At 40.0% G+C, this 26,041-nt stretch overlaps 1 protein-coding gene across 14 annotated transcripts in view; it reads left to right on the forward strand.

The window, feature by feature from the left end:
- APAF1 (apoptotic peptidase activating factor 1) overlaps nucleotides 1-26,041 on the forward strand; it is a 90,228-nt gene that overhangs the window by 22,096 nt on the left and 42,091 nt on the right. For 7 of the 14 annotated variants that reach the window (XM_054528154.2, XM_054528153.2, XM_054528157.2 and 4 more), the window contains exons 10-17: nucleotides 47-178; nucleotides 3,500-3,613; nucleotides 4,074-4,258; nucleotides 9,920-10,046; nucleotides 12,771-12,896; nucleotides 15,933-16,064; nucleotides 19,567-19,692; nucleotides 24,637-24,735. In XM_054528154.2, the coding sequence (XP_054384129.1) occupies nucleotides 47-178; nucleotides 3,500-3,613; nucleotides 4,074-4,258; nucleotides 9,920-10,046; nucleotides 12,771-12,896; nucleotides 15,933-16,064; nucleotides 19,567-19,692; nucleotides 24,637-24,735 (1,041 nt within the window). Of the gene's footprint in view, nucleotides 1-46; nucleotides 179-3,499; nucleotides 3,614-4,073; nucleotides 4,259-9,919; nucleotides 10,047-12,770; nucleotides 12,897-15,932; nucleotides 16,065-19,566; nucleotides 19,693-24,636; nucleotides 24,736-24,910; nucleotides 25,033-26,041 lie in introns of all 14 variants that reach the window. The other 7 variants (XM_063711858.1, XM_063711861.1, XM_063711862.1 and 4 more) reach the window with 2 other exon arrangements.

The raw sequence follows: 26,041 nt of genomic DNA on the forward strand, positions 1-26,041 counted from the left end.
GTTATAAAATTGTTTCTGGCTTCTGAAACATTTCATTGGGTTGCAGGATCTACATAAGAAGATAATCACTCAGTTTCAGAGATATCACCAGTCGCATACTCTTTCACCAGATCAGGAAGACTGTATGTATTGGTACAACTTTCTGGCCTATCACATGGCCAGTGCCAAGATGCACAAGGTAAGATGATCCATTTAAAAATTCTTTTATCTGACTTCCCTTTTTCCATACATGTTACAAATAAGTGCTTTTTTCTGTTATTTTTTGTCTTGAATTTTGTTCATATTGCTTTCCATTTGAATTTTTTTTTTTTTTTTTTGAGACAGGGTCTCATTTTGTCTCTCAGGCTGGAGTGCAGTGGCACAATCTCAGCTCATTACATCCTCAACCTCCTGGGCTCAAGTGATCCTCCCACTTCAGCCCCCGTGTAGCTGGGACTATAGGCACATACCTATATGTGCCTATAAAAATATTACCATGCCTGGCTAATATTTTTGTATTTTTGGTGGAGATGGGGTTTCACTATGTTGCCCAGGCTGGTCTCAGACTCCTGAGCTTGACGTGAGCTCAAGTGATCCACTCGCCTCAGCCTCCCAAAGTGTTAGGATTACAGGCATGAGCCACCGCGGCTGGCTGAAGATTTGAATTTTTATGTAGTTAAATTTACCACTGTTGTTGTCGTCGTTTGGTATTTTGCTTTGCTGTCCTGTTCATAAACATGCTTTGTTTTATTAGTATAATTTTTTATTAGTAAAAATGGGATTATAGCTTGTGTAATTATTTTTGTTTTTACCTGTAATGATTAGAAAAGGTACCTTAGTAACTAGTAAATGAACCACCTCAGAATTAATCCTCTTCTTACTAGTAGCTTTCCTTTTTGGGCAGTATGGATTTGTTTTGTAAGCTTTGAGAGGAAATGGATAGTGGAAAAGTATATTCATTGATTCAATAAATATTTATTGAGTGCTTGTTATGTATATTGCTCTTCATTAAGAGGATAAAGCACAGGCACAAAGTCTCTGCTCTCACGAGTTTATGTTCTGGGAGGAGGCAGACATTAAACAAATTTATTATATTTCAGTGGGTAGTTAAGTGCTCAGAAGAAGGACAGAGCATGGAAGGGGAAAGAAAGTGATGATACAGGGGTAGAATCATCATGATTTGCTTATGGGTTTGATATGCATCATAAGAGAAAGAGAAGAATCAAAGATGACTCCAAGAATCAAAGATGACTCAAACCCCAATGGAAAGAACGGAGTCCATGAACTGAAATAGGGGTCTTTGGGAGAACAAGCTTTTTCCTGCAGAGAATGGGGATGGTTAAGAACTCATTTTGGATATATTAAGTCTGATATACCTATTAAGACATCTGGCTGGAAATATTGAATAGGCAGTTAGATATATGAGTCTAGAATTCTGGTGAGAATTATAGATGAAAGATGAAAATAGGGAATTATTAGCACATAGATGGTATTTGAAGTCATGACTACCAAGTAGCTACTAAAAATGTTTACATTTGGAAAACCATATGTACTTTCAGTAAATTTTCTATGCTCAGGTATGTTATTTCTTGGTTATGATACATAGTAAATTGTTGCAGTTTGTTTTTTTACCTGGCAAAATATATTTACATTTAATAATGTATATTGGAATGATGGTATTCCAATAAATATTTGTGCCCTAATTTACTTAACCAAACTCTAATTATTGAACATTTAGGTTTTCAGTTTTTTTGGTCCTTATGATGTAATGAGCATTCTTGTTTATCTTTGTACCTATGTTGTTTCCTTGGCAAATTCCGAGAAGTAGAATTACTGAGCCAATGCATCTTTTTAAAGCTTTTGACATGTATGATAGTGTGGCAGGATTGAGTTTCTCTTTAGCCTTTTTTCTGACTTTAAAGGTAATGGTTGATTTTCATTGGAAAAACAGAAAAAAACGATAAAAAAGAAAACAGAGATCACAACCATTACTAATGCTCTTGTGTATAGTTTTCTAGATCATTTTGCTGCTTCTATAAACATACTTGTCCCTTAAAACCAAATGGGATCATAATAGAAATAGTCTCATATATTGCTTTTTACCACTTAATTACATTGAATGGTCATCTTTTCATGTCATTTATATAGAGTGACATGATTTTTAAAGCTGCATATTATTTCATTGTATAGCTACATTATGAATGGCCAGTTGGTTGATGGACAATTAGATTAAGCATATTCATCTGCTTATTTTCTTAGGATACTTTTTTATAAGTGGAATTTCTGGGTCAAATAGTATGTGCAGTTTAAATTTTAATACAGATTGCCAGACTGCTCTCCAGAAGGGTACTCTGTTTTACATGCCTACCAACAGTGGTTGAAAGTGTTCGTTTCCTCTGATTCCAGCTAATCACCTCCTCTCCTCTCCTCCCCTCCTCTCCCCTCCCCTCCCCTCCCCTCTTCCTGCCCTCCCCTCTTCCTGCCCTTGCCCTTTCTTTGACAGGATCTCACCAGGGTGTCACTCTGTTGCCCAGGCTGGAGTATAGTGGCATGATTTCAGCTGAAATCACTGCAACTGCCACTTCCTGGGCTCAGGTGATCCTTCCACCTCAGCCTCCTGAGTAGCTGGGACCACAGGTGTGCACCACCACACCCGGCTAATTTTTGTATGTTTTGTAGAGTTGAGGTTTCACTGTGTTGCCCAGGCTGATCTTGAGCCCCTGGGCTCGAGTGATCCACCCTCTTCAGCCTCTCAAAGTGCTGGGATTACAGGTGTGAGCCACTGTGCCCAGCCCCAGCTAATATTCTTGTTACTCCTTTAGTCTTTAGAAATCTGATACTTTAAAAATGGTAAATTTTTCTTGTTCTACTTTGATTACTGGTGAGATTTTGGCCATTTATACTTTTTGTTTTGTGAATTGTGGCTGCCATCCTTTGTTTGCTTTTACCTCCTTTACCTATTTTTTTCTCTTGGAGTGTTTTTGTTTTTCTGTTTTATTAGAATTTTCTATATAAAATAATTTTCTATAAAAATAAGGACTGAAGCCCTGATCTATCATATGTGTTACAAATAAGTATTTTTTTAAAACTTCTTTGGTCTTGAGTTTAATTTATATTGCTTTCTCCTGTATTGAAGATTTGAATTTTTATGTAATTAAATACACTTTTATGTAGTTAAGTGCAGTTTTTCTTTTTGTTTGATATTTTGCTTTGGGGTCATGTTTACAAAGACTTTCTTCACTACAAGCTTACAAAAATATTTATTTGTATTTTCTAGTATTTTTAAATGTTTTCTATTTTCTATTTAAATTTTTAACCAACTGGAGTTTATTTGGAGCTAAAGTATGAGGCCCATTTTATGTTTCTTTGGAACTACGGATGTGTTCTTTCTCACTAGCTTTTGCATCCTTTAAATTCTAGATATTTGCTGTTTCTCTTAGCAGTGTGAGGATAATGATGTTATACCTAAAATTTTTTGGTCTCTAACAGTGCTGCTGATACTACTTTTTGTTTTTTAAAGGAACTTTGTGCTTTAATGTTTTCCCTGGATTGGATTAAAGCAAAGACAGAACTTGTAGGCCCTGCTCATCTGATTCATGAATTTGTGGAATACAGACATATACTAGATGAAAAGGTATATATATTAACATGAAAAATTAGTGCTTAAAGGAATCTCTTTTTACATTTAATTCTAGATTTAATGATGGGAATGAGCAGAATAGAAGGGGTGAAGAGAATAGAAGGGGTGAAGATAATTTCCCTCCTTTGATTTTTGGTTATTCTAATTAATTTGCTTCCTACCCTATTGGGAAAGTAGGTAGGAATGAAGTTTGAAAGCTGGGAAAATAAGATGTTCAGTGGTTTTTTTAAAAAAAGAATGTATTAAGAAATGCGTTTGATAATGAGATTTTTCCCCTATGTTTAAAAGTCAGAAGAGGATTACTATATATTTGTTACTTAATGGTTGGCTGTTCAATTTCAGTTCATATAAAGAATATTTCATTTAAGCTTTTAAAGTGGCAAGATCACAGAAACGGAAAAATGTCAGATCGTGGCTCTGATTGTGTTTCTAAGAGATTTCAGTTTATTTGTAGGATTGTGCAGTCAGTGAGAATTTTCAGGAGTTTTTATCTTTAAATGGACACCTTCTTGGACGACAGCCATTTCCTAATATTGTACAACTGGGTCTCTGTGAGCCGGAAACTTCAGAAGTTTATCAGCAAGCTAAGCTGCAGGCCAAGCAGGAGGTCGATAATGGAATGCTTTACCTGGAATGGATGTAAGTAGGTTAGGAGAGAAATCAAAGGGAGTGGTGCGCTAACTATGTCATTATTTTTCAGGTGGTGAATACGTTCACTCCAGGAAGATTTAACTACTTTCAAAAGGGCTGGAACTTTTAATAAGCATTCTTACTTATTGAAAAGTTCTAGAGAAGTAAGCATAGGAGAAAATGATTGTATTTTCAAAGAATCCATATAAATAGATGCCTGTAAGGCATTTGGAGAAATTATCCTAAGTATTCAGTACTAAGTGCTTGACTTACTGTAATTTAGTATAGTGGTGAGGAGCATGGACTTTGGAGCCACAGAACTGGGTTTGAGCCTCAGTTGTAAAACCTAATAATTCTGTGACTTTGAACAAGTTACAGGTTTTTCTCTCATATGTAAAATGGAGATAACAATCCTTTGAAATAAGTGCTATTTCCATGAAGATTTTAGTTATTTATTTATTTATTTTTGAGACAGAGTTTCACTGTATTGCCAAGGCTGGAATGCAGTGGTGTGATCTTGGCTCACTGCAACCTCTGCCTCCTGAATTCAAGCGATTCTCCTGCCTCAGCTTCCAAAGTAGCTGGGATTGTAGGCGCCCACCACCATGCCTGGCTAGTTTTTATATTTTTAGTGGAGATGGCGTTTCGTCATGTTGGCCAGGCTGGTCTCAAACTCCTGACCTCAAGTGATCTGCATGCCTCGGCCTCCCAAAGTGCTGGGACTACAGGCATGAGCCACCACGCCTGGTCTTCTGTGAAGATTTAAATGAGATAATGGCTGTAAAGTAATTTGCACTTTCCTTTGCACATATAGTCATTAAATGACCACTGAACCCTGATTATTCTGTCTCTTAAAGGAGTCTCTTTTGCTCTTACCTTGATCTTGTCAGCTTATAAAAAGGAAAGGATAGCTATTAATACCATCTTTTTCATGCCTGTTATAATGCTACGTAATCAAGTTATTCTATTTAATCTTCAAAACAACTTTATAAGGTAACTTTTATTTTAATTTAATTTAATTTTTTTTTTTTTGAGATGGAGTTTCACTCTTGTCGCCTAGGCTGGAGTGCAATGGCACGATCTCAGCTCACAGCAACCTCCGCCTCCTGGATTCAAGCCATTCTCCTGCCTCAGCCTCCCGAGTAGTTGGAATTACAGGCATATGCCACCATGCCTGGCCGATTTTGTGTTTATTTTAGTAGAGACAGGGTTTCTCCATGTTGGTCAGGCTGGTCTCGAACTTCAGACCTCAGGTGATCCATCCGCCTCGGCCTCCCAAAGTGCTGGGATTACAGGCGTGAGCCACTGCACCCGGCCTTAATTTTATTTACCTTATAAAAATTTAAGTACCTAAAATTGACCTCTGATTATACAAATGAGAAAATTGAGGCACAGAAAGATTTGGACTTGGCTAAGTTCATGTGACTTGCTGAATGGGATTTAAACCTTGGGTCTTGTGGCTGGGAATGGTGGCTCATGCCTGGAATTGCAGCAATTTGGGAGGCCGAGGCGGGCGGATCACCTGAGGTCAGGAGTTTGAGACCAGCCTGGTCAACATGGTGAAACCCATCTTTACTAAAAATACAAAAATTAGCTGGACATGGTGAATTGTTTGAATCCGGGAGGCAGAGACTGCAGTGAGCCGAGATTGCGCCACGGCACTCCAGCCTGGGCAACAAAGCGGGACTCTGTCTCAAAAAACAAAAAAAGCCAAAAAAAACCTTGGGTCTGCCTGGCTTTATTTTGCATGCTCTTTCCATATGTCATGCTTCCCTTATAGCTTGAAATAATAAATATGAGTGGCTCTCTTTTCATATGTATAATTTATATCTAAATAGAAGTCCAGGTTGGTATCTGTGATCTTTGTGGCATTAGGCCCTCTTTCCAAATAAATCAGACTACTGTAGGTGATTTTCTTGATTCAGTTTAGTTCAAGAAGCGTTTGAGTTTCTGTACTGTGCTGAGCACTAGCATTTGAGTTTCTCTACTGTGCTAAGCACTGTTACTAGATGTGAGGTCTTTCCCCTAAGGAGTTCAAAATCTCGTAGTGAAGAAAGGAGTTTAAGCAAATAATTACAATATAATGCAATGAGTGTAACAACAGAACTATGTATAAGTAGAGATAGAACTGATAAGTAATTGGCTTGGAAAAATGAGGAATTCAAGGGAGGGTTCCATGAAGGAAAGAATGGTATCTGAGAGAATTAAAAATTTTTTTTAAGTTAAAATATGTTTTAATTTTTGTTGGTTTTATTTATTTATTTTTTTTGAGACAGGACCTCACTTTGTCACTTAGGTTGAGTGCAGTGGTATGATCTCTGCTCACTGTAGCCTTGACCTCTTGGGCTCAAGCAACCCTCCTGCTTCAACCTCCTGAGTAGCTGACACTACAGGCACATATTACCATGCCTAATTTTTTATTTTTTTGTAGAGATAAGGTCTCACTATGTTGCCCTAGCTGATCTCAAATTCCTGGACACAATTAATCCTCCTTCCTTGACCTCCCAAAGTTCTTGGATTACAGGCATGAGCCACCACACCCAGCAGGTTTTATTTTAAATAATGCATGTTCCTGATTAAGACAAAAAACAATAGTAATAGGATGTAAGATGAAAAGTCAAAGACTAGCCGTTTCTCTCCTACCTTCCCACTTTCCAGAGTTGACCATTCCTTAATACTTTCTTGTGAAGTGGAGGTCTCTCTCTCTCTCTCAGAAGCAGCCCCCTCACTTACTGAAGCTAGATTAGATCTGTCTGTATTTGAGAGGACTGTTTGCCCCATATCATAGCATTTGTCACACTTTATAGTGATTATCTGTTTACTTGGTTTTCTCTCATACTAGTCCATGTGTTCTGAAGTATAGAATAGTTTGGAGGTTAAAATAACATACCCTGGCTCTAGACTGCCTGGGTTTGAATCCCAGCTCTGCTATTTATTAGTTGTGTATCGTAAGGGGAAAGTTATTTAACTTCTTTTGCCTAATGGTAGTATTTATAGCATTGTTGTGAGGATTAAATTAGTGTATATATGTATATAAACATATAGACATACATATAGTACTTAGAACAGCACCCAGTTCATAGAAAGTGCTCAATAAATATTAGTTGTTATTAAGAATAGCATTTAGCATTTTTCTGGTCCATATTCAGTATAAATTTATGGAAGATTGAATGAATTCATGTTTTAGTTAGTGGCTGAAATAGAATCTTAATACTTGGTCTGATCAAAGGGCATAGGTTTAGTTCTTGTTCTCTTATGAATTGTTGAGTTTCTTCCTGTTTTCTCCCATTGCATCAACTGCATTTCTCCTTGTGATGTTCTCTCATAGAATGGTTAGCTATTTATAGCTTATTTTTAAATTGTGTTTGACCAGTCCATATTCAAAGAATGCTTTATTTGAGTACTAGAAACTTTTTTGGTGTTTACTATAGAAAGGTTTAGGTTGGTATAAGCTTAAATTTAATTGAGTTTCTGTTTTCAATGAAATTATTTATTCACTCATTCATTTGTTATTTATCTAGTACTTTTGGGCCATCTACTATATATCCATTATTATGAAAGTCACTTTCTGAGCTTTGAGGAATTGAGTAGCTAGATCAAGCAGACATAAAGAACATTTTAAAATCTAATCCTCTTAACTTTGCTAGAACTTATCTGTTCTTCTAGTTGTCATTACTCTAGTTCTTATATTATACAGTCGACCCTCCATATCCGTGGGTTCTACATCCATAGATTCAACCAACCTGGATTGAAAATATTAGAAAAAAAAGTAGATGGTTATGTTTGTATTGAACATGCACAGACTATTGTTATTATTTCCTAAACATGATGGTATTACAACTGTTTACATAGCATTTACATTGTACTAGGTATTTTGAGTAATCTATAGATGATTTAGGGTATACAGGAGGATGTAGTGGGTTACATGCAAATCCTATACCATTTTATGTAAGAGACTTGAGCATCCATGGATTTTGGTATCTGTAGTGGGTCCTAGAACCAATCCCTCATCAATTCTGAGGAACAACTGTACTTGTTTGTTTTATCACTTCTACTAAAGTGTAATACTTTGTAGGCAGGATCTAAATATGATTTACCTTTGTGTTCACTTTTATCACTTGATCTGTCTTGTGTGTGGTTAAGTTTTTTGAAGAATGATAGTAGTGGCACCTTTATGTGTCGGGTGCTGTTTAGAATAGATACCATTACTTCCATTTGACATATGAAGAAATAAAAACTTGTTAGGTTAAGTAATTTGCTCGTTTACACACCTAATAAGTATTAGAAATGAGGTTAGGTTTGTCTGACTGCCAACCCTTGACTTCTAAAATAAGCACAATACTATTTGACATATTTACTTGTACTCAAAGTGACAGGGATTTAATGTATATGAAATTCTGTCACTGCACTAATAGTTTTTTCTGGTTTAAGTATACATTACATTCCTTTACACCTTATTATTTATTTATTTATTTAGAAACAGACCCTCAGTCACCCAGGCTGGAGTGCAGTGGTATGATCTCGGCTCACTGCAACCTCCACCTCCAGGGTTCAAGCGATTTTCATGCCTCAGCTTCCCGAGTAGCTAGGATTACAGGCGTGTGCCACCATGCCTGCCAGTTTTTGTATTTTTAGTAGAGATGGGGTTTCACTATGTTGGCCAAGCTCATCTCAAACTCCTGACCTCAAGTGATCTGCCCGTCTTGTCCTCCCAAAGTCCTGGGATTACAGGCATGAACCACCATGCCTGGCCCCTTTATACTTTACATACTATGAGCAGTAATATAGTATCTATACTGGTGGAATAGTTGATATTCATTAGATTAAGATACAAAGAATATGATGTTGCTTTATCTTTTTGGTATGTCTGAATAATTGTAGTTTGAGAGAGGCAGTTTTTTTTTTTTTTTTGAAATGGAGTCTTGCTCTGTCGCCCAGGCTGGAGTGCAGTGGCGCGATCTCGGCTCACTGCAACCTCCATCTCCCAGGTTCAAGCGATTCTCCTGCCTCAGCCTCCCAAGTAGCTGGGATTACAGGCACGTGCCACCACACCCAGCTAATTTTTATCTTTAGTAGAGATGGCGTTTCACCATGTTGGCCAGGCTGGTCTTGAACTCCTGACCTCAGGTGATCCACCCACCTTGGCCTCCCAAAGTGCTAGGATTACAGGCATGAGCCACTGCACCTGGCTGAGAAGAGCAGCTTGAAAGTACATCATTATAATGGTGGACGTTTCCTTCAGTTAGGAAATGAGCATTTTGCTATGATTTTTATTTTAAAAAAGAGATGGAGAATTTTTGAAGGTATCCTTACATAATGATTTATCTGCACATGTATCATTATTAGTGTATCAAAGGAAAATGGAAAGTGACATGTTGATTAACTAGATTTGATTAATTTGATTAATTAGATTTCTTCCAACTGGTGACATTTGTAACACATGACAGGTTGCTTGATAAAGGGTAACATTTCTCTTACAAATGCTACTTTTGTTATTTTTTTTCTTTTGGTGATCTGTGCTATCATTTGCATGTTAGTAATTTGATTTTAAGAATTTTGTATTTTGGGGAACATAACCATGTTAAAAGACAGTTTATTTTAGTACTGAAAGAAAATAGTTACTTTTACTCTCATTTATTTAATTTCTGTTCATTTTTTCCCTGTATTTAGAAACAAAAAAAACATCACGAATCTTTCCCGCTTAGTTGTCCGCCCCCACACAGATGCTGTTTACCATGCCTGCTTTTCTGAGGATGGTCAGAGAATAGCTTCTTGTGGAGCTGATAAAACCTTACAGGTAAAACACATCTCTTGAGAAAAATGCAAAGAGGCATGTATCCAGTTTTGTGCAGATCAGAATATGTTTAAATCCTAAAATTCAAGAAAATTGCAACTTAGAAATAACAGAGAAATCCAGCTCTCAAACATTTTATTAAAGGTTTCTCTAGAGATTTAAAAGATACAGTTACATGTTTTCCTAATTCTAAACTTACAGATGGTAAGGAAGTGCCCTTTAGTCTGCCAGTCAGTTCCCAGCCATCCATTTGTCAGCTAAGGGTAGTGAGGAAATAATTGTTAGAAGACATAGGGCTTCATAGCACAAGGAATAGGGCTGTGATTAAAAAACAGTGATTAAGAAAATACCTATTTTATCAAAGTCTTAGGCATAGGTTTTTTTCTTGTAAATAGGAACTGGACTAGACTATTTCCTAAGTTGTTTTAAAGAATTTCCTTTAAGATTCCCTTTGTTTTCAGAAAATATGAATGAGTACTTTTCTTTATGTTTGTGTTCTGCCTTTTGATTTTTCAGAGAACATGATGAAATTAGTTAAAACTTGTATTTAGGATACTTTTAGTCTTTGCAAGATTATGACTCCATAGCTTATGTCTATATGTGTACTTTATTACTAATTTTATTAATCTTGGCTTTTGAGTTCCAGAGAGAATGCATATTAAATGAAATGTTTTATTTGATTGTTAAGAATTTGCCAAAATAGTCTCAAGAGCTGAAGCTGTTCTCTGACACTTCTTTTTGATGGCAGCAGTGGGCTGCCTGGAGTGGCTGCTGCCATCATGCTGGCTGCAGCAGGGAGGCGCAGCTGGGGCTGCATGCTTCGTGGAGCTGGAGGTAGCTGGGGACAAGCAGGAGCCCCACCCCTTCTGAATTGGGGCAGGAGCTCCTGGTTCCTGCTGTAGCCGCCCAAGCCACAGCTGTGGACCTGGGAACCTGCTCCATGTAGCAGGCCAGAGCCCTGCCCTCCTGGGTGTAGCTGTAGCCGCCCAAACCACAGCTGCAGGCTTGGGCCTCCGGCTCCACAGAGCAGGCAGGACCCCTTCCCCCTGGTGCAGCTGTAGCTGCCCAAGCTGTGGCTGCAGACTCAGGCATCCCTGTACTCTTGGGGGCCCTGGAAGGACCCCCTGCCCTTGTAGGCTTGGAAGTGCCTGCTCCCGCTGCCTGACTTCTCCCTACTGTTGGCACCCACTCTGATCTCAGAGCAAAGCTGGGGCTGAGCCTGGGTGCTGTTGCAGCCTGGCCAGATGTGCACATGCTTGGGGCAGTGCTGACATGCCAGCCCCCTGCCGCCTCGGCCCCCTCCGGACTTTGGGTGCTGATGAGCATAGGAGGGAAGCCGAGGGGGTGCTGAGGGCAGTTTGATACTGGCCTGCAGGCTCCCCTTGGCACCTACAGCCTGGGTGCCATTCATGGCAGCAGGAGGCAGACAGGTTCCTGGGAGGAGGGGGGCGGGTCACCAATGAGGCCCCACCTTCAGGCCACAAAGGGCCTGAAGACTGGGGGCTGGGCTGCTGATGTGGACTGAATGGACTGGAGTGGGAACTTGTAGTGCCTTTTCCAGGCTTGCCCATGTCTGCCCATGGACCAGCTGGCATGTACTTCCTCCCTTCTGAAGCCCATAAAAGCCCCGGGCTTAGCCAGTGCTGAGCAGACACTGGGACGACCAGCTGCAGAGAGGAGCAACCCACTCTAGCGCCCTCTCTTTGCTGAGAGCTGTGCAGATGACAGGAGGACCAGCTGCAGAGAGGAGCTACCCTCTCTGCTGATAGCTGAACACTTGTCAGGAGGACTTGCCTAGCAGAGAGGAGCTACCCTCTCCTGAGCTGTGGAAATGAGCTGCCCCCTGCAGGTTTATTGAGCTATTTTATCGCTCAATAAAGCTCCTGTTTCTCTTGCTCACCTTCCACCTGTCAGCGTACCACATTCTTCCTGGTTGTAGGACAAGAACTTGGGATCCCACTGAATGGTGAGGCTGAAAGAGCTGTAACACAAACAGGGCTGAGACATGCCCCTTGCTTGCCACATTGCGAGTGAAGATAAGTAAAGAAAAGCTGCGGCCGTTCGGGGAGCCCAGACTTGGGAGTTCCCCAAGCTAGGGCTGTGACTCCCTCTTTGGGGCCCCGCAGTTCCTGGCATCTCCAAACTTCTGGGCACCACCATGTTCCCCGGTGCCAGCCGTGTAAGCTGCTTGTGGTGTGCCTGGTCCAGCCGCAGCCTCACAGAGAGCCAGCGCCCATGCTGGCACCTGGAGCTGCCTGCCCCGCTGCAGCAGTCAGCACGTCTGTGCGCAATGGCTGGACCCCACGCTCACTCACACACGCCTCGCTGTTCCACGCCTGACTCGCCCTTGGCAGGCTTGGGACCCAGGCTGGTAGTGTGAGCTGAATACAGCCTGTCAGGCCAAGTGGGTGAAACAAGACCAGTGGGCCCAAGCAAAACTTGGGCAAAGGCGCCACCGGCCACAGAAGTTTCTGGCCAGAAAAACAACACCCCAAAGATCCTGTAACATTTTCATTGATATTTACAAACATTTAACAGTGAATAGTTCTGTAGTTATGTGAAGGCATACACATTCTGACAGAAATTCTGATTTTGGGAGTAGCTTTGCCAAGGTTCCTTTCTGTTTTGCAAAATGACAATGATTAAACTCACTTAAAGATTTTTATTGAATGATGACCTATAGTTAAGCAGTTTATTATAAAAAATATTTTATTGTTACTTGTGCAGGTGTTCAAAGCTGAAACAGGAGAGAAACTTTTAGAAATCAAGGCTCATGAGGATGAAGTGCTTTGTTGTGCATTCTCTACAGATGACAGATTTATAGCAACCTGCTCAGTGGATAAAAAAGTGAAGGTAGGAAAATCTTTTCCTCTTGAGTTGTAATCACAACAGAATTCATTTTATTTTTCCATAATCATGAGACCAGAGTAAGTAGAGTTAAAGGACTCTCACTTGTTGATCTACTAACTTGATCCATTGTAAATTAACACCATCTGAAAATTCTTTACTTTTTTTTTTTTTTTGAGACAGAGTCTCGCTCTTTCGCCCAGGCTGGAGTGCAGTGGCAGGATCTCGGCTCACTGCAAGCTCCGCCTCCCAGGTTCACGCCATTCTCCTGCCTCAGCCTCCCGAGTAGCTGGGACTACAGGCACCCGCCACCGCGCCTGGCTAATTTTTGTATTTTTTAGTAGAGACGGGGTTTCATCGTGTTAGCCAGGATGGTCTGGATCTCCTGACCTCGTTATCCACCTGCCTCGGCCTCCCAAAGTGCTGGGATTACAGGCGTGAGCCACCACGCCCAGCCTACTTTTTTTTTAAAGAGACAGGATTTTTCTCTGTGGCCCAGGCTGGAGGGCAGTGGCATGATCATAGCTCACTGTAAACTCCAATTCCTGGGCTCAAGTGATCCCCCTGCCACAGCCTTCCAAAATGTTAGGATTATAGATATGAGCCACTGTGCCTGCCCTGAAAATTCTTTATTTTTAAACACCAGCAAAAATGCTTAGGTTGATCGCCTCAGGATTAAACAGGCAGTGGGGAAAAGCAATGACAAATTAGTGAGTTTGTCTGCCATTAATAGACAAGTCCATGGGTTAAATATCAGTTGAAATCTTTTAGTGCATTGTGATTAGGAGTGTTGCTGCACAAACTTGGGGATTCCTGTTGTAAGATACAATTTTAAAATGCAACCCCAGTTTTTTTAATTTGCTTATGAACTGGCTTATATATTCAGTGGAAAACCAGATGGATGAACAAACTAATAATTACATTACTGGTCTAAAAAAATAAATAGAGAAAAGTAAACAGAGCAATTTTTACTTATTTATTTTGAGGCAGAGTCTTGCTCTGACACCCGGATTGGAGTGCAGTGGTGCAATCTCGGCTCACTGCAATCTCTGCCTCCAGGATTCAATTGATTCTTATGCCTCAGCCTCTTGAGTAGCTGAGATCACAGGTGTGCACCACCATGCCGAGCTAATTTTTGTAGTTTTGGTAGAGACAGAATTTTGCCATGTTGGTCAGGCTGGTATTGAACTTCTGGCCTCAAGTGATCCGCCTGCCTTTGACTCCCAAAGTGCTGAGATTACAGGCATGAGCCACTGTGCTCCGCCAGAGAGTAATTTTTATCTTTGTTAAGTATTCTCTTGTTCCTAAATTTGGCTTCTAGCAGGAGCATTTATACTAATATAGAATTCAAGAGAAACTGAAGGCTTGCGGGGGTTATCACTGATATATGGAAGAGAGACCTTACTTTAACCCTTTTTCAAAGGGGTTAAATCCGGAGTACTGGATCTAGCTAGGTGGAGTGGGCAAGAAATTTGCCTTGGGTGTTTTCCTGAAGTTTTCACTTACTTGAAGAGGGCTATGGAATGTCCAGACTAAATTTGAGACCTTGGAAAAATCTACCTCTTGATAGATTGGACTCGTGGCTTAACCAACAGTTAATTCACTCTGTAGCGTCTACTCTGACTCTGAGTCAGACTTGGACGTGGCCACTGAGGGCAGTTCTAAAGTCAGAGCTACATGGAGTAAAAGGAAATAATAATGAGTTTCTGTTTTCTAAGCCAGAGGTAGAAATACCTATTAAAGAACTTTAAAATAAGATAAACTCTCTGGACCTCTGGGGATTCTAATCAGTGCTTTGATAAGATACAAAGGAAATGCCAAAGGACATTAGTACCTCTAAAAAGTCAAAATCCCAGTGAAGGTTCATTAGGTAATTTATTTCTTTTGTTTGTTGTCATATGGCATAGACTGCTTAGTTGTCTTACATAGTAACTAGAATGATGATTAATTTTTTTGTTTGTTTGTTTTTTTTTTGAGACGGAGTCTCGCTCTTTTGCCCAGGCCGAACTGCAGTGGCGCTATCTCAGCTCACTGCAATCTCCGCCTCCTGGGTTCACACCATTCTCCTGCCTCAGCCTCCCGAGTAGCTGGGACTACAGGCGCCCGCCAATGCGCCTGGCTAATTTTTTGTATTTTTTGTAGAGACGGGGTTTCACCATGTTAGCCAGGATGGTCTCGATCTCCTGACCTCGTGATCCGCCCGCCTCGGCCTCCCAAAGTGCTGGGATTATAGGTGTGAGCCACCGCGCCCGGCCTGATGATTACTTTTTACTGAAAACTGAACACTATAAGAGGCTTTATACTACACACTTTGTTATATTACATTATCAATTTCCTGCTACAGCTTGCAGGGTTAAGTGTTGATCCCATTTACAGAAGAGGACGCAGATTCAGAGATGAAGTCTCTTGCCCAAGCTTACATTAACTGGGAACAGTAACGGGGTTGAAAGCTGGGTTTCTCTCAGACTATAAAACCTTTATTTTTTTTCACTAAGCAATCTGCCTTTACTTATTTATATGGTACCTTGAAGTCCATGGAACACTTGTCATGTTCATTATCTCATTTGATATCTTAAATTGTGTAGGAGAGGTATAGATATCCCCATTTTACAGAAGAGGGAACTGAGATGCAGGTAAGTTAGGGATTTGTGACACACAAGTCATAAGTGGTAGAGCCAGCTCTTGGGCTCAACCCTTCTGACCAGAAGTCTATTATGCTAACCTCTTTAAAGCACTTCTCTGCCTGCTGTCATTCATATAAACATGTGAAATCTTGCCCTTAAGAAATGTCATGTGTTCATGACACTCCAATTATGCTATAGGTACATATATGTATATTTGCAAATAATTTTTTTTAAACATTGAGGCAAAATATTGCCATATTTTAGAAAGGGGAGAGGTTTCATTAGCATCTTGTCCAACTAGGAAAATCTGCTATGACAGGATAAGATAGCATTTGCAAAGCAATGGACATTGCTTTGCCCTTCTGTTCTCCCTTTGAAAATAATGGATATTTGTAAATTTTTTCTCTTTTCTCTTTAGATTTGGAATTCTATGACCGGGGAACTAGTACACACCTATGATGAGCACTCAGAGCAAGTCAATTGCTGCCATTTCACCAACAGTAGTCATCATCTTCTCTTAGCCACTGGGTCAAGTGACTGCTTCCTCAAAGTAAGTGTGGATATTGAGAATTATGTAGATAAATTTGATTGGTACATCAGAGTATCTCCTTTGATTTTCTTATGTATCTTACTATTAGGACTTTCTGGTCACAGTGATAGAAACTACAATAATATATTAGCTGAAGCAAAAAAAAAATAGCTTAAAAATATTTTATTGACTCATGTAACTGAAAAGTCTAGAGGGAGCATGGCTTCAGGCATAGCTGACTCCAAATGCTTAAACTGTGTTCTCAGGCTCTACCTCCCTTTCCATCTCCAGACTCTTGCCTTCCCCTGTGTTGGTTCAGGCATGCTCTTTCTGTGGCAGAAAATGTGGCTACCTTACAGCTCACAATCACAGAGTAAGAGAAGTGTGCTCTTTCCTAGAACCCATAGATCTAATTTTAGAGAAGACTTTATTTGACTCATTTTAGCTTACATGCTCATAGCTGGGTAACCCCAGTGGACAGTAGGATGGAATCCTTGGATTGTCCAAGGGTCACAAGTTTAGTTATATGGAAGTGGGACAAATGAGTGAGATCAACTCTACTTGAATCATAAGTAGAGCTTAATTCAAAAGAGAGTTCTGTTATCACAGAGAGGAGGGAGAAAAGGTGCTGGTAGAAAGATAACCAAAAACAGAAATTCATTCCACATATGCTTGATAATGTTTGATTGTATCTTTGTTTCCTCTTAAGTGGATAAAGATAGCTACATTACCTTTTCTGGGATCCCAGAAAGATCTGCTAACTTTTTTTGAATTGTTTTTTGGTTTGATTTCAAACCTTTCTTCCTTGATATCATACCATCTTTGCAATTGAACATGATATTTTTGAAAGGGGGGTAGTAAAAGACATTTCAGTTTGGAAAACTTCATAGACTCTATGTTTTGACATTTAAATAAATTATTAGAAAAATTATCTTTAGAAAGTACTGAAACAGTTATTGAAAATTGCCATCTCCATCCCCCTGTTCAGGAAGCTAAATTTTTATTTATTTATTTATTTTTTCAGAAGAAAAAATTATACAGAAGCTCAGTGTGTATAAGAATTAAAGCTTGTTGCTCTGGCTGAATGGGACTTACATTTCTTCTTGACTCTCTCTTCCTCCTCCTTTCCCTCTCCTCTCTCTCTCTCCCTCTATCCCTTTCCCTTCCTGTCACCCTCCCTTCCTCTTGACCTTCCTTTCTCTCCTCCTCCCTCTCTTCTTCTGTCTCCTCCTCCTCCTCCCCCCCCCCCATCCCCCTCTCATTCTCTCTCATTCCCTTTCATCTCTAACCTCTCCGCACCACATAGTGCTCTTTAGGCATATTTATGTTTATAGAATCCCAAGGAACCTGCAGAGCACAATTTGAAAACACTGGATTGGACCAAAATTACAGAGTAATGTAGTAACATAAAATTATATCACAGTTATAGTTCACTTTTACTCAAAAAAACTTGGCCCTATTTGAATAAATGTACCGCTAAAAAAAAAAAATAAGACTGTTATACTATTTATGACTAATTTTTGATGTTGCTTTTGGCATTTTGTAGGTTGAGGAAATCTATATTTCATCCTTTTAAATATAGGAAAAAACCTCTGCCATGTGGGAGGGGGTTATTGGTTAGTAAGCCGTTTTAATTAAGGACAAGGTTTACTTTAAGATGTGCTATACTACCTGTATTACCATAAGGACTATTAGGATGCATTTCTTGTGATTCTTGAGCAGAGAGAAGCCAGTGAAAATATGTAATTGTGAAGCTGCCTTCATGTAACTTGCTTTATCTGAAGAATTGAGTTTATCTAGGACTGGGATAAAGGAGCCAAAGATAGAAGTGGACATGAGGAACAGGATATATCTCACTTACTGATCATTTCCAAATAATTTTTGCCAAAACTAACATTTGGGAATAATTGATTTCTTCTTCTGGGTTTAATCTTATTAGCATAAATCACCAGAGATGACTATAATCCCTTTTATTTGCATTTTTTATACTTTCCAGACCTACCCAAAGAGAGTAAGCATAATATAAACCCCTGTGGTATCCATCATTTAGTTTCAACAATTATCAGTATTTTGTCAATCTTATTTTATAAATACTCCTCCCTTTTTTTTTTTTTTGAGATGGCATCTTGCTCTGTCGCCAGGCTGGAGTGCAGTGGCACGATCTTGGCTCACTGCAACCTCCGCCTCCCGGGTTCAAGCGATTTCCCTGCCTCAGCCTCCCAAGTAGCTGGGACTACAGGTGCCGTGCCACCATGCCTGGCTAATTTTTTGTATTTTAGTAGAGATGGGGTTTCATCATGTTGGCCAGGATGGTCTCAATCTCATGATCTTGTGATCACCTGCCTCAGCCTCCCAAAGTGCTAGGATTACAGGCGTGAGCCACCACGCCCAGCTTATAAACTACTCCACTTTTTTGAATAGAGTCTCCCTCTATCACCCAGGCTGGAGTGCAGTGGAGCAATCTTGGCTCATTGCAACCTCTGCCTCCCGGGTTCAAGCGATTCTTATGCTTCAGCCTCCCAAGTAGCTGGGATTACAGGCGTGGGCCACCACTCCCAGCTAATTTTTTGTGTTTTTAGTAGAGATGAGGTTTTGCTATGTTGGTCAGGCTGGTCTTGAACTCCTGACCTCAGGTGATATGGCCACCTCAACCTCCCAAAGTGCTGGGATTACAGGGGTGAGCCACCATGTCCAGCCTGAGTAGAGGATTTTACAGCAAATCCTAAATATGTCATTTCACCCAAAATATTTAAGCATGCATCTCAGAGATCTTAAATATAAATATTATGTTTATTATCATACCATACTATTATCACACCTAACATAATAAAATATAGTTTTGTAATATACTTGGTCCATGTTCACTTATTCCATATTCTCAAAACATGCATTTCTGTCATGTTTGTTGGAATCAGAATCCAAACAAACTTTATGTAGCATTTGTTCTGCCTCTTAAGTCTCTTTTACTCTATTAAAGTTCCCTTTTTCCTCTGACTGCTTTCTTATACCATTGATTTATTAGAGCAATTTAGTCATTTGTCCCATGGAATGTGCCACATTTTGGATTTGGTTAATTGCTTCCTAGAGGTGGTACTTGACTTGCTCCACGATTTTTAGGGTTGGATAACCTAACATTTAAAAAATATGGGGGTAATTTATATTATATATTACTTATTGTGGCTTTTTGTAACTGAGTAAAATAATAATGATTCTAAACCACTCCATTAAAATAAGTAGTAATTGTTTAGTTAGTTATTTAGTACTCAGCCTAAAAACCTCGGTGAGCCTTTGAGTCCCTTAGTAGATTTACATGCTGATCTAAAGGCTGCCCCATTGCTTGTTAATCACAAGTTCATTTTTGTGTTTGACACTTTTGTGTTTGATACGTTTGTGTTACTGTGAATTAAACATCATTCTGTAATCAAAAAGCTTAAATGAGAGAAAAGGAAGAACTTCGCGTGATTTCTGATGTTTCCCCACTCCATACTAGTTGTTTGTTTATCTTTTTTTCTTTCACAAATAGCTTTGGGATTTGAATCAAAAAGAATGTCGAAATACCATGTTTGGTCATACAAATTCAGTCAATCACTGCAGATTTTCACCAGATGATAAGCTTTTGGCTAGTTGTTCAGCTGATGGAACCTTAAAGGTATGCTTTTGTACACTATTAAAATAGGTTGTATTTTATGGAAAGTCTTATGATTTGATTATAGAAATAGGTTTCTGTTTTTTCACATTTCTACAGAAAGAGCCTGCTTCTTTCAACTTCCAGGAGCATATTTAATATAACTGTAATTGCTTATCGTAATGATTGTTTATGAATGGTGTACAACCTAATGCTTAAAGTTCTATAACGTAGGCTGGGCGCGGTGGCTCACGCCTGTAATCCCAGCACTTTGGGAGGCCGAGGTGGGTGGATCACAAGGTCAGGAGTTCAAGACCAGCCTGGCCAAGATGGTGAAACCCTGTCTCTACTAAAAATACAAAAATTGGCTGGGTGTGGTGGTGAGTGCCTGTAATCCCAGCTACTTGGGAGGCTGAGGCAGAGAATTGCTTGAACCCGGGAGGTGGAGGTTGCAGTGAGCTGAGATCACGCCACTCTACTCCAGCCTGGGCGACAGAGTGAGACTCCGTCTCAAAAAAAAAAAAAAAAAGTTCTGTAATGTAGAATTTTTATTCTTTTAATTTGAATTCTTAAATTTTAAGTGTACATTTTGTTTCAAGCATATGTTCATAAAATATTTTGAGATCTGTTTTAGTTTATTTTGTGCTTCTATAATTTATGTTGTGCTTCTATAAATTGTGAGTAATTTATAAAGAATGGAGATTTATTTCTTACAGTTCTGGGGGACAGGGTACCAGCAGAGAAAAAGGGAGAGAGTGAGGAGGCGGCTGAACTTACCCATTTATCAGGAACCTAGATAATAGCATTAATCCATTCATGAGGGTAGCGCCCTCATGACCTAATCACTTTTGAAGGTCCCATCTCTCAATACTTGCATTGGGGATTAAGTATTTAACACATGAACTTTGGGGGACACGTTTAAACCACAGCAAGATCTATGGGTCAGGTTTATAAAGGATCTGGCTTTTGTTTTTGTTTTTGAGACAGTCTCACTCTGTCACCCAGGCTGGAGTACAATGGCGTGATCTTGGCTCACTGCAGCCTCTGCCTCCTGGGTTCAAGCGATTCTTGTGCCTCAGCCTCCCAAGTAGCTAGGAGTACAGGCGCCTGCCACCAAGCCTGGCTAATTTTTGTATTTTTAGTAGAGACGGAGTTTCACCACGTTGACCAGTCTGGGGACCTGTTTTTACTTATAATTTATTCATTCTGCCTTTTATGTTATTGCTTTCTTGTTTTTGAGAAGCCACAAGGTAGGAAAAATGCAAGAGTTAGGGAAAAAAGCTTATTCAGCCTTCTGAAATTTATAGCCCTAAAAAAATGAAATAATTCTTCCTCAAATCCCCACCTTCTCCAATAAGACTCCTAATTCCACTTTATTATTCCTGTCTCTACTGTCTCTCCTGCTTATTGACTGTCCTTTCTTTCTTTGGTCTTAAGATCAACCCATCTTTGACATTGTTGTCTCTTGGTCTACATTTTTCCCTCTTGTTCTGTAGTAGTTGCTCTAGTTCAGGCTGTTGTCTGCTCATGCCTGATAGCAACCATCTAAGATGCATTCTCCATCTCTTCTTATCTAAGTTCAGAGATACTAGAATAACCTTCTACCACTGTTTTCTTTCTTCCCTTTTTTTTTTTTTTTTTTTTGGGAGACAGAGCCTCACTCTTTCACTCAGGTACCGTCACGGCTCACTGCAGCCTTCACTTCTGGTCTCAAGCAGTCCTCGTACTTCAGCCTCTCAAGTAACTGGAACCACAGGCATGTGCCATCACACCTGGCTAAATTTTTTTTTTTTTTTTTTAGAGACAGGATCTCACTGTGTTGCCCATGCTTGTCTCCAGCCCCTGGGCTCAAGCAATCCCAAAGTGTTGGGATTATAGGCGTGAGCCACCAAGCCTGGCCTACCACTATTTTCTTTTCTTTTTTCTTTCTTCCTTTCCTTTTTTTTTTTTTTTTTTTAAACAGGGTCTTATTCTGTTGTCTAGGCTGGAGTGCAGTGGCATGATCCTGATCCTGGCCCACCACAGTCTATCTCCTGGGCTTAGATGATCCTCCCACCTCAGCCTCTTGAGTAGCTGGGACTGCAAGTGCCTGCTACCACGCCCAGTTAATTTTTTGTATTTTTATTAGAGATGGGGTTTTGCCCATGTTTCCCAGGCTGGTCTCAAACTCCTGGGCTCGAATAGTCTGCCTGCCTTGGCCTCCTGAAGTGTTGAGATTATAGGAGTGAGCCACTGCATCTGGCCCTACCACTATTTTCAACATAAATTATGCCATAGTATAAACTGTAGGAAACGCAGACTCATCGGGATGACTTCTAAGGTTCTTCACGTTCCATCATTCTGCCACATCCTTTCCTGTCAAGTTTGTTTCATCTAACCCCTATACCTTAATTGTCTGTTCTGGGCAAGGTGTTTTATTTCAGCTACTGTCCCTGTATGTGTTTCTTGGGATGTTTCCTATGTGTGCCCCTGTAGCTTTTCTTAGGATGTTTTTGCCTTCGATTTCACTTGCCATATTTTTTCATGCCCCTCAAAACTTTATGCAAAGCCTTTTGTGTGAGGGTGAGAGAGAGAGAGAGAGAGAGAGAGAGAGAGAGAGAGTGTGTGTGTGTGTGTGTGTGTGTGTGTGTGTGTGTGTGTGACAGGGTCTTACTTTGCCACCCAGGCTGGAATGCAGTGGTCTGGGCTAACTAAAGTGATCCTCCTGCCTCAACCTCCTGAGTAGCTGGGACTTCAGGCATGTGTGACAATGCCTGGCTAATTTTGTTTAATTTTTGTAGAGATGGGGCCTCCCTGTGTTACCCAGGCTGGTCTTGAACTCCTAAGCTCAAGTGATCCTCCCACTTTGGTCTCCCAAAGTACCAGGATCACAGACATGAGCCACCACACCTGGCCTGCAAAGCATTCTTCAGAAAGTGTTCACTTATAGCATCCATCTGTTTGGTTCTGAGTACATATATTTATCTATATCTATAGGTAGAAACTGCTTGGTTTGTCTTCTGATTTCCACTTATAAATGTGTTGTACTCTTCAGTCATTTTAATGTGTCTTCTGTTTCTTTGATTAGGTTGAATATAGGTTTATGATCTGCAGGGAACTTGTCATCTTTTTGTTGTATTATACCTTTCTTTGTAACTCATAGTGCAGAATTGTACTCATGTATTCAGTAAATTTTCTTGACTATACCTTTCCTAGGAAAATACTTAAACACTCCTGGGCACTATTTTGTTTGTTAGAATCTCTAGGGAAGGAGATTCAGCAATGCAACTAACTCCTGAGAAAGGTAAACTGTTTTGATTCTGATACTCTGGTTGAATCTTTGATCTTGCTTTGCTGATGGAAGATAACTGTTTTTGTATAAATTACTCCAGGGTATCTAAGAACTCTTTCTGGGTAGAATTCTACTTTGTAGAGTTTAGCTAGCTGTTAGTGGGTGCTGGGAGCATTCTTAGGTAGAATATTCAGGTAAGTGGATTTTGGCCTCTATGCTATATCTATCTGCTTCTTCCTTTAGGATGATCCATGTCATGGGACGTTTTTCAGAATACCCGTGGATGGATTTAGGCAGCCCTCCTTTCATTTTGTCAGCCTGTTATTTCTTGGTTTTTACTCAGTGAAAGACTTCAGAAGAAGGCATTTTATATTTTAAGTTTTCCTTTCATCTTATCTCCTTTGCTAATTCCAAGTTCTGGGAAGACTGCATTATCCTTAGCATGTTTGCCATTATTATTAGGTTGCCAAATGTTCAAGAAAGCTGTAAAACTAGGCCATTTATGTGTTCTACAAATATAAGTTGTACAGCTCAGCTGGGCCTTATTTGCCGCTGAATTATGGTCTGTTCATCCCTAATTTATTTGCTTTTCCACTAGTGCCTATTCTAATCCTTTTCTGCTGTTCTTAAGCCCCTAACCCTTTTATTTTATGGCAATAATGTTACCTCATACCCATTCAAAGGGTTAAAACCATCCACCAAGAGTCCCCTATCATAAGCCCCCTCAAAAATTGCTGTAAAAAGTCTCTGCTCCATTTTTTCTCGTAACAGTATCCAAAAAATCCTGTACTTGGGCCAGACGTGGTGGCTCACGCCTGTAATCCCAGCACTTTGGGAGGCCGAGGTGGGCGGATCATGAGGTCAGGAATTCGAGACCAGCCTGGCCAACATGGTGAAACCCCGTCTCTACTAAAAATACAAAAATTAGCTGGGCTTGGTGGTGCATGCCTGTAATCCCAACTACTCAGGAGGCTGAGGCAGGAGAATTGCTTGAACCCGGGAGGCGAAAGTTGCAGTGAGCTGAGATTGCGCCACTGCACTCAAGCCTGGGGGAAGAGCGAGACTCCGTCTTGAAAAAAAAAGAAAAAATCCTGTACTTGTACCTACTGTTTCTCCCTTTCCTTCTTTTCCTGGCACCTTGTTTCATTAGTTGTTTCCTCTCTATGTTGCTTCTTCAGATTTTTCTTCTTTTTTAATTATTTTCCACAGCTTACAAATGTTCTTGGGCCTTCCCGAGCCTTATAAAGCCAAAAAGTGAAAAACCTTTGATTCTTCCTTGATTGTATTGTTCTTTAAAAATTGTCATTCTGTTTTTCTCTTTCCCTTCATGACTGGGCTTCTTAAGTCATCTATACTTGCCTCTGTTTCCTGACTACCTACTCATTGCTTAACCATTTTTTAGCCTGGTTTCATCTTCCCTGTATTCCCTTGAAGAATGTAAACATCCAGTTTTATTTTCAGTTTCAATTTTTTTTGTAGTCTAAGGCCCTCTGGATTAGTGTGAAATCTGATATTTTTCTTTATCTGATCCTCATTATTTTTGTTGTGTTACTATTGGTCAAACCCCCAATGACCACCTAGTTTTTTTGTTTTTTTGTGTTTTTTTCGAAACTCTCCTCATTTTACATCAATGTTTTATTCTTTCTCCTCTTAGCTCTCTGATCCCTTCATTAACTGTTTTCTCTGACCATTAAAAGGTAGCTGTTCCTGCAGCATCTAACCTTGGCTACCACCTCTATCACTGCTCTTCCATCCCAGTTCATTCAGTCTCATGGCTTCAACTCATCTTTTTTCAGGTATGTCATCTGCAGCCTTCATTTTATGAGCTGTGTCCTTCATTCCTAACTTACTGCTAGTTGTTGTCACTTAAGTAACATACCATGCCTCAAAGTTATTGCGCTCCAAACTGAGTTAATTATTCTCTTCTCAAACATTACCTACTTTTTATGTTTCTTTTTTTTTTTTTTTTAGACGGAGTCTGGCTCTGTTGCTGAGACTGGAGTGCAGTGGTGTGATCTCGGCTCACTGCAAGCTCTGCCTCCTGGGTTCATGCCATTCTCCTGCTTCAGCCTCCCTAGTAGCTGGGACTACAGGTGCCCGCTGCCATACCCGGCTAATTTTTTGTATTTTTCAGTAGAGACGGGGTTTCACCGTGTTAGCCAGAATAGTCTCGATCTCCTGACCTCGCGATCCGCCCGCCTCGGCCTCCCAAAGTGCTGGGATTACAGGCGTGAGCCACTGCACCTGGCCTATGTTTCATGATTTTTTAAAAAAAATTTCAACTTTTATTTAGATTCAGGGGTACATGTGTAGGTTTGTTATGTGAGTATATTGCATGATGCTGATGCCGAGGTTTGGGTACAACTGGTCCTGTCATCCAGATAGCATAGTACCCAATAGGTGCCTCATTCCCCCCTCCCCAACTCTAGTAGTCCCCAGCATTTATTGTTCTTATCTTTATGTCTTTGTGTACCCAATGTTTAGCTCTGGCTTATAAGTGAGAACATGTGGTATTTGGTTTTCTGTTCCTGCATTAATTTGCTTAGGATAATGGCCTCCAGCTGCATTCATGTTGCTGGAAAGGACATGATTTTATTCTTTTTTATGGCTGTGTTGTATCCCATGGTGTATATGTACCATATTTTCTTTAACCTTCCGTTGATGGGCACCTAGGTTGGTTCCATGTCTTTGCTGTTGTGAATAGTGCTGCAGCGAATATACAAGTGCATGTGTCTTTTTGGTAGAATGATTTATTTTCCTTTGGGTGTATACCCAGTAATGGGATTGCTGGGTTGAATGGTAGTTCTATTTTAAGTTATTTGAGAAATCTCCAAACTGCTTTACAAAGTCACTGAACAAATTTACATTCCCACCAGCAGTGTATAAGCTTTCCCTTTTCCCTGCAGCCTCCCTGGCATCTTTTATTTTTTGACTAAAAAAAAAAAAAATACATATATAAAAAATATATAGCAGTGTTTTGTAGTTCTCCTTGTAGAGATCTTTCACTTCTTTGGTTAGATGTATTCCTGGGTATTTTATTTTTTTGTGTGTGGCTACTGTAAATGGGATTGTGTTCTTGATTTGGCTCTCAGCTTTAATGTT

The sequence above is a fragment of the Pongo abelii genome, chromosome 10 (assembly GCF_028885655.2).
Source record: "Pongo abelii isolate AG06213 chromosome 10, NHGRI_mPonAbe1-v2.0_pri, whole genome shotgun sequence".
Classification (NCBI taxonomy): domain Eukaryota; kingdom Metazoa; phylum Chordata; class Mammalia; order Primates; family Hominidae; genus Pongo; species Pongo abelii.